Source organism: Hemiscyllium ocellatum, chromosome 16 (genome assembly GCF_020745735.1).
Source record: "Hemiscyllium ocellatum isolate sHemOce1 chromosome 16, sHemOce1.pat.X.cur, whole genome shotgun sequence".
Taxonomy (NCBI): Eukaryota; Metazoa; Chordata; class Chondrichthyes; order Orectolobiformes; family Hemiscylliidae; genus Hemiscyllium; species Hemiscyllium ocellatum.
The window spans coordinates 53,506,567-53,518,246 of NC_083416.1; the positions used below are offsets into that span (position 1 = coordinate 53,506,567).

General features: G+C 36.2%; 1 protein-coding gene across 3 annotated transcripts; it reads right to left on the reverse strand.

Moving 5' to 3' along the window:
* Positions 1 to 636: 636 nt before the first annotated feature.
* On the reverse strand, positions 637 to 9,315 carry camlg (calcium modulating ligand). 3 transcript variants are annotated; one of them, XM_060836829.1, is made up of 4 exons: positions 9,131 to 9,315; positions 5,515 to 5,987; positions 1,759 to 1,824; positions 637 to 1,611 (listed from the first exon to the last, which is right to left on the reverse strand). In XM_060836829.1, the coding sequence occupies exons 1-4, from the start codon at positions 9,267 to 9,269 to the stop codon at positions 1,420 to 1,422; spliced, it is 870 nt and encodes a 289-aa protein (XP_060692812.1). In that variant the 5' UTR covers positions 9,270 to 9,315; the 3' UTR covers positions 637 to 1,419. The 3 variants fall into 3 exon arrangements, with proteins under 3 accessions (XP_060692812.1, XP_060692811.1, XP_060692810.1); XM_060836828.1 differs by having other exon boundaries at positions 5,515 to 5,984; positions 9,110 to 9,315; XM_060836827.1 differs by having other exon boundaries at positions 640 to 1,611; positions 9,110 to 9,315.
* Positions 9,316 to 11,680: the final 2,365 nt, after the last annotated feature.

The following is an 11,680-nucleotide window of genomic DNA, read 5'->3' on the forward strand; positions in this document are numbered from 1 at the left end:
CGGGTGATACTATGGACTATTCACCACTGTCCACCATATCCACCCCTCAATTTTGACAAAATAAAGTCTACCAAAGTTGCACACTTCATCTTGTGTATGTCATTTTATTGCATGATTATCATGATGTATATATGTGAATATATATTATCATTTTCAACTAAGTTACATACATGTTCCCTAGTCTTTTCCCTAGCTTCCACAGATACAATCTCATTATGGAAACATTTAATTAAGTGACTTCTGCTGGAAATGTGCATGAGATAAAAAGTGAGTATAGGAATAGTTTTGATATGATGCTGAAGAGGCACATTACCTTGAAAAAATCTCTTTTGGCACTATGTATCAAAAGTAGATGCTACTTTGGAAAAAAAAATAGACATTGAGGAAATTTGATTTATCAGAGATGGAAATTTACTTGAAATTCCAAAATGTGAGTTTATAAACACCAGCTGGCATGCTTTGCAGCCACTAAAAAAAACGAGTAGATTGTCCTTCCCATACTACACTCTTTACACTTACCTTACTGATTATCCTATGTCTTAGCTTGAAAGGCAAGTGCATTTGCGTAAATGAAATATTTATTAACTTCAAATCTAACCTAGTCAGGTAAAGATGAAAACAGGAAGTGATCTATCTGTTACTAAATATTTTCTAACAATGGCATTTTGCGATATTTTCACAAGTATTTAGAATGACTTCGAAAGTGTTATGCATTTAGTTTTTAATGAATCGTAAACTGCACAATGAAAACGTTTACTCTTGCTCCTCAACAACTTACAGGAAATGCATAGTATTCAACAAGTTACTACAAATAAGGTGATCTAATACAATATAAATATAAAACATGGGTAAATTAACTTAATATATGTTACAAATAAGAAACACACTGGACATTGGGATCTCCCTAGTAAAGCATGGTATTAAACCAATGCAGGTGTCAAACAGGCAATGAAAATATTCACAGTAATGTTAACTTTTCAAAATAAATAAGTCTGTGCATTTTTGTTGCACTACAGATTGTTTATAAGCTAAGATGTACATGCGGATGTAAGTGCAGACATGAAAGTTTTGTACATTTTGAACTCAGCCTTCAAAAGCTGTACCGAAGTAACATTTGATGTCAAAACCGCAAGTTAAAAAGGAAAAATATTTCTTGACGTACTTGGTTCATAAATAAACATGCATGGAACTGAAGTCTCCATATGCTGTTTTCCTAAGCTTATAACAATTTAATTTTATTTGCTCAATTTTGTGTTTTGGATATTTCTGAATACAGTAATTCAGAAAAGGGTTTGATAGGCTGCAACTTCCTGAAAAATCCAGTGCCCATTAAGACTAATGAATGACATACTGGAAGTGGCAAAGTTAGATTAAACAAAACTTGTCTTGTTTCCTTCTCCTTCCCATGCCCCAGTGACATCAAGGCAAATCAACACCAATAAAAACAATTACTTCATGAGAAAATATAAAGGTGAAAAAATAAACGCACAGGTCTGCAAACACATCTCCCATTTTTCCATACGTATCCATAGAGCGATTGATGACTTCAGCAGGGATTCCTGACAGAAGCAGGGCAGCAGTCAGTACTGTCGTCTTTACCTTCTTTTCACTCTATGATGGAGCAGATTCATAGTTAGCAATACTTTTCCCCCCCATATGATATATCTCATATCCCTGCAGTCATTGGAGTTTAAAGTGAAAAATGTTTGCGATTGGGTGACATATAACCACAAAACACTTAAGAGATATAAATCATACCTTTGGAAAGTACTTTGATAACCCCATATATGCAAGTTGAAGAGTAAGAAATGGAGCAAAAATGGCCTGCAAAATATTCAGAGGAAAAAAAATTCATTAAAACAAAGAAAAATTAATGATACTAAATAACGAAAAAGTCAAGTTTAGGGTTATATTAGCTCTGTCAAAGCCCAAATACAGATATAACAGGCTGAAGATCATCTTTTGTTAACCAAGATTCTATTATTTCTATACAGTGTAATTGCATCATAACAATAAAAAAGCTGGAATACTTCTGAGCTGCTGTTCAATGGAAAATGGGTAAGCATGACTTATGATAACTGTGCAAGTACTACAGTATTTGCATAATTATTCCAGATTCTTATCGTCACTGACTACACTTACTGTGTAATGAACTTATCCACAAATGCTTCTTACAGAAATACCACAATGACAGAGGAGAGAGACCTAATCATATGTGTTTTGTGACTCAATCCTTGATATTTGTAAGAACATCCATTGCTTGCTCCTTTAAGGGATTCAATGTGCAGATTATTTGTTATGTGATCTTACTAATTTTGGCAACTTTTGCAGTTGTGAGAGGTCTGCATTCTGAATACATATAGGAATACAGGGTGGTCAGATCTTGATCAAAGATACTGTGCAATGCAGAGTGAGGAGGGGAAATATTCCACAGATTCACAATGCCTCAGCAATTGTTTATCAGTACCAGAACCAAGCAAGTTTACATTAAATCTCTAAGAATATTTACCAAGCATTTTGACCATAAGTAGTCTCATTACTTGACCTGGACAACTGAATAAATGTAATAACACAATGAACTGCAAATGGTGGGAATCTGAAACAAAAACAGAAATGGCTGAAAGAAAACTCAGCAGATCTGACTGTATCTGTGGACAGAAAACAGAGTTAACTTTTGAGTCCACTGACCTTTCTTCAGAACTGAGTAATTGATTGACTGTATTACTTTCATTTTTCTATGGCACTGGGAAGGGCATAGGTTTTTGATACTAGACAATTTTCACACTGAAAGTGCCTATTAATAATTTTAGATTTTATGACATATTTGCAAAGAATCAATCCATGTAGAATTTTCACATTTTTGATCAAATATCAAGAAATGTTTAAACAAATAGAAAACACACTTAAGCATTTCACAGCGAGGTCAGCCATGTGTTAGTTTTATGCTCTGCTCTTGCTAACAAAAATTATCTGGATCTGACATTTACAAATACCTGGCATCCAGAAAATTTCTCAAACAGGATTAACTGCAGGACCTCAATTGGACTCAGGGTTTAATTGGGGAAATGTGATTACCAGCTAAACATTGCAACTGTACTTTAGATTACAGCATTCTCAAATTATGAGAGATAATCTATAAATCATTTTCTAAACATTTCTACTATTGAATATTATAGTCGTTTAAAAGCTTCAATGATTCCTCAGTGTGCAAGGGTTTAAGTTGCAGGACTCCAGACCAATTTAAACATAAGTTACACTTTGATACATAAAAGCACCTTCTCAAGACATAAAGCATACATAGAACCTCTTGATTAGCTTTAAATCGGCAACTGGCACCATTGCCATCTCTCTCGCATACAGTTAATTTTCCAGCCATTAGTTTTATGAATGAATCAATTCATCATCCTCCTTCCATATTTATTTGTCACTTTTAGGGTTTATGCAAATAGGGAATGACTGCACTTCATGAAATCTTTTCTTTCAGCAATATTTTTGAAAAATAATTTTTTGGAAAAACATTTGCTGCTTTTTACATGTAAAATATGCTGGGAAGAAGGACTTCATTGAAGCATTTTGTTCCTAGTACAATAGAATGGTAACCATTCGAAAATTGGTGGAATGTTTTCGGCAGCACCTGCAATGCCTTTCTTCATCAGCCTCCTCAGGCACAAATGAAAGGTTAAATGACCCATGCCACAATTATGATTTATTTGTAACAAAAGCTATATGGAGAAGTACATCTGGTTTGCACATTTTGTTTCGTATGGAAACCAGTCCAGTGCTATTTCATGCATAATATACTATTTCGCTGCTAAGATTAAACTATATCCTTTAAAGCAACAAAGTATACACTCCATTGAGTACATGCACAGTTGGAACTTTGTAGGCTATTTAAAGCTGTAAATGTTAATGTTAGATATCAGCTGGAGCCTGATTTTGATTTTAACAGTCTTCAAAAGTCTATAAATTATAAATGACAGAAAAGTCACATTTCAGTTAATAGGAAATTTACAGCAAAGAACAAGCAGAAGTGGAAACTCAAAGCAAAGTTATAAACATTAGGTAGTCAGCAATACACAATTTTCCAAATGAATATCAAAAATTGAAAATAGTTTTGAATTCCTTTTCCTGTTGTCCTGGATTAACTTATTGACAGGAATTAGGTTTGTAACATAAGAAACATTAAAATGCAGAAAATGAATTGTTAAGCCTCAAATTCAAAAAAGGCACCAAAAATTATGGAAACAGAAAATTTTGAGCAAAACCCAAGTTGTACTGAGGTAAATCACCCTAAAAAAAAAACTGTATGATATTCAAGACACTACTCACAACACATTGCATGCAACAAATGGAAGATAAATTTCACAACAGTAACATTTGATTTTTTAATATATTCTAGGCAGTCATATTGGCAACGGTAGTTGTAAGGCAGAGAACCCAAAAAATGCATTTAGCTTAGAAACAAGTTACAACTTTTAACAGGCTGAGAGATTATTGAAATTTGAAAAGAAAAGTCAAACTAAAAATGGACTTCCAAAACAAAAAAAAAATCTATTTTTTAACAATCAAGAGAGTTATAGATGTTAATAAAGGAAGGAAGAAAGATGCACAGGTAGTGTGTGTTAATCTTCTCAATGAAAAGTCAGTTGTTCTCAATAATACATTTAGATGTTCATTTATGCAGGGCAAATCATGTCTAATCTAGTTGAGTATTTTCAAGACAGCTTAACACTAGATAAAGGGATTTTGATCGCTATTATCAATGCCATTATCTTTATCTACATGGATTTCAAAAGGAATCTGTTAAGGTTTCACAAAAGAGATTGACAAAACCAAAAGTGAACAGAATCTAAAGTAAAATTACAACGTCACTTGGAAATTAGTGGGAACTAAAGAGTAAATACTCTACTTTGCAGGATCTAACAAGTGATAAGTCTGAAGCTTCAGCTTGCAATTATATTTATCAGTGACCTGTGAGCAGGTTGTGCCCCCACATCTGCAGGTGGCACCAAATTGGGAGGTGCAGCAAACAGCGCTGATGCAAGAGAAAATTACAAAGGAGCATGGATAGAGTAAATGAGTAGACAAAACTCTAACAGATAAAGTTCAACATAAAGTGTGTTAGATCTTAGATTTGACCCAAAACAGACAACATTCAAGCCTTGGAAGCAGCACAATACATTCACATAAGAATGATCATGGGGTTGAAGGATTCAAGTATGATGACAAGCTGCAGCATAATCTATAGGAGGCAAGAGGTCACCTAATCAGTAGATAAAAAAAAACAAAGAAAAAAAACACCAGTTACTGTTCAGGACAACTACAAAATATTTACTTCAGCATTTGTTATAAAATTTGGTGCATTTTTTGACAGATGATGATAGGAACCTCTGAGTTACTGAACAACAACACAGAAGAGCTGTAAACATATCAAAAATACACTAATACACATTAAAAACTTCTCTCCTCGTAATGCACATATATTTTGTACCAGAATCAAGCTGTGGTACTCACCAAATATTTGCATATAAAGACTCGAACCATTAAGGCTAGCAGAGCACTCCCCACTAATCGGAAAACACGGAATGTACCAAACTCTTCACCTCCGCCTCCATTTTCGTGGCTGGTCTTCTCACTTATCAGTTGGTTTCTGAGTTTCATTGCTTCATCAAATCGTGATATATACTGCTCAATACCACGGCGAGGAGCACGCTGGGCCTGCTCTACTGGCACATCAGCTTTACCTAGGTGCCGACTTCCTTGCCCTAAACTATTATCAGCCTCATTAATTTTGCTAAGAGAGTCTCTTGTGTCTACAGAATATGGCTGTTGAAGCTCTTTCCCATTTGTGTAATGACTGGATGTCACTGAACCATCAGCAGTTTCATTTGTAATTCCTGGGGTTCTTTTGGGAAGGCTAGAATTTTGCAATGACTCTGTTTTCTCCAGTTCATAGGGTGGAAGAGAATCTATTCTGTTCTCCTCTTCTGAAAGACAAAGAAAAATGGGAAAAATTATATTTGTCTTTCTTATTAACGGCATTTAAAATTTATGGAAACATTAATCCGGGTTTTTTTTTAAAATGCCAGCAGGACATTTCTGAATTCTTTACAGTGATGCACATTATTGGAAGCTCAGGTAATTTCTTCTTCAACAATGCTTAATTCCAAGTCAGATTAGACTCTGCGCATGTAAAAAGTGTGTAATTCCTTGTATCATATACTTTCATGTTAACCTAAAAAAAAACACTCCGCACTACATTAGTTTTACAGAGGGACTTGTTGGTTATCAAAGAGATTTTCATATTATCAGCCTGGGATTGATTCTAACAAATATCCCCAATTAAGTGAGGAATATGCTAACTTAATGTATTACTTGCTACTAGAAAAAAAGTGAACCTCTGATTATTACCACAGTATTTTTGAAGGATATTTCGGATGCAAAGGCATTGCAAGTACTAGCAAAAATGATGCAGGCATTCACATGTTAATTGGCCACATATCTGTTTAGTGATCGAGTAAAAACAACAATATGATAGTTGCCCCATCTATCATGGACTCACTAACAACATCTGCTCTCCCATATCCCACAATAAAAATGGTAAAGCAGAAGTGCAAGTGGTTTATGTATTCCTGATCATTCTCAATTGTTTTACGCTGCCATTGTTACTATATTCTTGTCTTCATGTTTTAAAAGTACAAATCATGAACCACCAATCTAGGTCTAAATCAGTTCATCAGTATATGTCAGCAGGAGCCTTCAGATCAGAATTATAAATGATCTCTCTGAAATCATAGTGCAATCAGTCATAATTGGTGGGGATCCAAGAATCAATATTCTGAAGTTTTGTTTCAATGAGAGAAAAATATGCAAAAATATTCCTCTCAGATAATTAAAACAATATTGGGAACCTGAAAATCAGTTGGCTCAAACTAAACATTTGAACCACAAATATTTCCAATGGGACAACCTGGCTAAGACAATTTTCAATGCTGTTTCAGAATTAAATATGCAAAATGAACTTCTGGGTTAGCGATTAGAACCGATACCATGCCAGATTTGTTTTTAAAAATGTTATACGAGTGGTTAAAGAAAATGCGATAACAGAATATTCAAATATAGTGAACAAATGAGATTAAGATTGCTGCTCCTGAGTAGGATTAAACCCACACAGAAGTTACTACATAGCTGAACCAAGCTGTGCAATTACTACTTGACTTTAGGAGTAACAAAGGTGTAACAGCAAGTGTATAAAAATGTGGTAATGTGCAAGTCAGTTAGCAAAGGAAAAACAGATTATAATGTTTCAAGTATGCTTTCTTGGTGTATATATTTAAATTAGATTGAATTTTATAACCTGTAAATGCTGATTGACCTTCTGTGCTCTTAACATTCCCTTTTCTTTATCAGATTTCCAATAATTTACCCTTTATTAACAAACAAAGCTTATCTTACAATATTTAAAGTAACAAACAGACACTGTATAATTGCTGGGCACTCGAAATACAGATAATGACCGTTAGAAGAAACAAGTGCTAGATACAAAGAGAATTCACCGAATAGCTGATACCTCATTGCATTGGTCACAATGGATCAGGGGTTTTATAAAGAACAAAGACGTTATTCTATTTTTGGGACATTGACTTTTGCGACATTAGGTCAATTTGGAATCTAGATGCACAATAAAGGAATCCAGTGTGTGGCATGACTGTGTAGAGGGTTTCAGATACCCTCGAAGAGGGACTTAGTAGATTGAGCGAAGAATCGTGAGCAGTTTTGAAAACAAGCAACACTGGATACAGTCTCAAGGTGTGGAAGCATTCACTGTTTCCCTGGTATCTGAGAATATGAGAAAGATCCAGGATTTGAGTGGAGGCATCATCTGCAAAATGTGAGGACAAATGTGACCCAGGATGCTACCTTTATTGCCTGTACCTTTCTAAGCAGTCAGAGGCTGATACCATTTTTCTAGTCAACAGTTCTCAATTTTAATAATTTATACTATTAAAGTGAAAAGAATAAATTTTTAATTAAGTGCTCATATATACATATGATAACTTACAATTTTCAGCAATCTGGAAGAATGGTTATTTAAATTAGATAGGCCAAAGCAATGGGTTCTAGTTTTTTTCTCTAAGGAAGTTCCATTATAACATTTAGCACAATTGAAGACCATAATAGAAGTGATATATCAATCCACTCTTCTAACAGAAGTCAGATCAAAAATGTTTATGCTGGCCAGCAAAATATTTTCAGCACAAAATTACTACAATTCGTCAGCATGTACTGCATGATATTTGCAAATAAAAAATCAGACCCTCATGGGTATAATTTATCTACTGCTAAAATAGAATACACACTCTTCCTAAAGTGATAGCTGTAAATATCACTAACTGTAGAAAATACAGCTTAAGCCCAATTTTAATTAACACTAATCAGAGAGACAATCATTTTGATTTTGCTATTTTAGAATGTCTCGTTCAGACTCTCATCCTACACCCAGTGAAGGTAGGAAATAAATATTTCTCCACCCTCTCTCCCTCCTTTCCCTCAACTCCACAAACAAATAAGGGTTTCTCTCTCTGGTTTGCACACAAATCTTCTCAAAACTCGTTAAGACAAATCAACCCTGAAACCCTTGATTTAAACCGTATTTTAAGACTTGGTTAAGCTAATCAGCCAAACATCGGGAGATCAATCCTTCAGAATAAAGGCTAAAAGGGTGATTTTTAAACCAACCATCGCCGCCACACCCCTCCTCTCACGCATGACTTGCTAGTAAAAGAACGTATCATATTTTCACAACCACACTCTTGGTCAGGCTCGCTCCCACTGTGCCCTGGAAGTGCGCTGTATTTGCTTTCAGTAAGAGTGGGCTCTGTTGCTTTGGGGGGGGGGGGAGAGAATGGGAGAAGAATTGATTTTGACTCATGTTGCTGGTGGAATAAAAAGGGGTGATGTGGGGGTGGGAGAATTATCGTGTCCTTCCCGCCGGGTGTTTACAGCCGCTCTTTCAAACCCTGCCCGGGACTGAGTCTCCTGCTCTGCCGGTTGCTAAGGGGCTGAAGGCAGAGAGGAGGACCAGGCCGCAATCCCTACTCCCACTCACCCGGGCCCGGCCCGCTCTTACTGAAACCCATGATCCGGTTCAGCCGCTCCTCCGAGTTCAGCAGCAACTTCCTCCGGCGGAGCTCGGCTCTCCTCCGCTCCGAGCTCATTTTCTTCTTCTGTTGTTGTTGCTGATCCTCCTGTTCGCCGCCGCTCTCCATCCCTCCCGCTGACAGAGACAGTCACGGGTGGAGCCCCCAAAGCACACAACCGCCGGGCGCACTCTGATGATGTCACCAAGCCCAATGTTGTCATTGTTCACTGGCAGAGGGAATCACAATCACATCTTCACAAAATACTTCACCTTTTAAAAATTATTTTAGCAAACCCTGAATCAGAGTTCAGTAAAGCAAAACTCTGCCTGAAATTTAAAATAATGCAGAAAGGGCTGGAAATGTGTTGTGGATGCTGGGGCCCAGAATGGGCAATATCAAACTGACCATGTTCAGATCCATTGCCGTCAATGCAATTAAATATCAGACACTGCTTAATGCAGGCAGCTGGCCCATTTGGCATTGTGTGAAGCAAATGTGTGCCCTGCATTGTTGGAAATGCAGCATTAATGGCAAAAGGGCTGGTGTTGTAAGGGCAAATGGGGATGGTAATTAGACAAGTAATAAATGATGCATTGAACCTGCCCAATATGGTTATTAGCGAACAAATATTGACCTTGTCTAGGTTGAGGGACAATTCTCTGATACCTCATCCTCCCCCTCTATATGTCAGACCTTATCACTGAACAATAAGTAATTATTTCCAGGACTATCATGGACCTCATCTCCTTTGGAGACTTAGTTTTTGTGATCTCCTAATGTCACTTATACCCCCGACATCACACAAGTTCTTTCTAGGAACTGCAAAAGAGGAACTGCTATGTAGCTGACCCACAATTTGAGCCTGTTCTTGCCTTGTGGAACATTTTTCTTCAATCCATTTCTTCTCCCTTGCTAGTATTTAACCATCTCTGTAATTGATAGCACCATCTATCAATTTAACAGTTTGTTGTTTCCTTGTTCTGACCATTGATTTTTCAGCAGGGCTATCCAATTCCTTCACATTTATCCTCCACCTGGATGGTGTCAGGGTTCTCTGTCCTTGAAAAGTGTACAAATCAGCCTCCATTAACCACCACTCTCCTCAATGTATTAACTTATTCACTAATAGACTGACTCTTTATTTGGTTCCCTTGCTTTCTCCAAATAAAATGTGTTCTGAAAGAAAAACCTAATGGTACATTGTTTTTGTTGTGATGAATATGTGGAAAATTCTTTGTTGCAGTTTGACTCAGGTCCCCAGATGACAGCCTCAGTTCAGTTGACTGCATCTATGACTCTTAGTCAAGAAATGGTTGCTTCAAGTCCCATTGTGCGGATTTAATTCCAGATATTTAAGGGATACTCCAGCACATTCGTTTTGGAGATGTCATTTTATAGATTAGATGTTAAACTGAGGTCATATTGTTACAGCAAAAGTTGTAGGAGTGAACTGTCACTCTGCTCCCACTATTCTACAGGTCACAGTGCAAAATAAAAATACATATCGCTGTTAACAGGATGGCCTATAAAATATCTAATTAATTTCAGTTTTTAAATAAAAAAAACTATCAACTACTTTTCTTTATTAAATGCAATTATTGGTTTATAATCAAAGAAAAACTTATTAAATGAAGATACAATAACTCATTGACATACACTGGAAGAATAAATGTTTATCTTTCTGAGTAATGCTAAAATACATACACAAAACACACACATTCACATATAAAAGGTACAGGTTAAGAAAACAGATATCTCTTTGTGAAGATTCTCTTTAATAAAATAAAAGAAAAAACTATTTTCTAGCTATTCAGGTTGTTTGTGAAGGCAAAAAAAGATCAGCCATGAAATGTTCAGACATCTGTTTGCCTGATGCTAATGTGCATATGGTCAAAAATCACACAATTAATCAAGTGAAACCTGCAACTTCATTCTAACTGATTAAAGATTTAACAGCCATCTTAGATTTGTTCAATACCTTTGCATCAGTTGTTTGACCCTTTGATCTTTTCCTTGTAAAATCTGTGCCTGATGTCTCCTCTCTCAATAGCACCTGAAGAAGAAGTGAGGTTCCGAAACCCCATGTTTTCAAATAAACCTGTTGGACTATAACCTGGTGTTGTGTGATTTTTAACCTTGTCCAACCCAGTCCAACACTGGCACTTCCACTTAATGTGCACATGATAAAGTCACTAATCACACAAGGGTGTCTCTGGGGTCTTGCCAGATACAGTTTGTCAAGAACTACAATATTGAGTTAAAAATCACACAACACCAGGTTATAGTCCAACAGGTTTAATTGGAAGCACACTAGCTTTCGGAGTGACGCTCCTTCATCAGGTGATAGTGATACAATATTGAAAAGTTCCTTCAATCACTCCTTTAGAAGATCAAAGCGAATTTACCCTGAACTCAACAAATGGTACTTCTCAGAAAAAGAAGTGATCAGGTGAACAGCCCTTTCTCTCAGGCTTCTTGTCCTCCAATTAATTTCAGGTATCAAAGCACCCTTTTACCAGTCAATTTTCAAAAAGCCC

What these genes read in the sequence shown, in the direction of transcription:
- camlg (XM_060836827.1), bottom strand. Translation starts at nt 9,269, where the DNA reads ATGGAGAGCGGCGGCGAACAGGAGGATCAGCAACAACAACAGAAGAAG. An exon ending in TAAGAGCGGGCCGGGCCCGG is followed by an intron (nt 5,988 to 9,109) that starts GTGAGTGGGAGT and finishes TTTGTCTTTCAG; the next exon opens with AAGAGGAGAACAGAATAGAT. An exon ending in TCTTTATATGCAAATATTTG is followed by an intron (nt 1,825 to 5,514) that starts GTGAGTACCACA and finishes AATATTTTGCAG; the next exon opens with GCCATTTTTGCTCCATTTCT.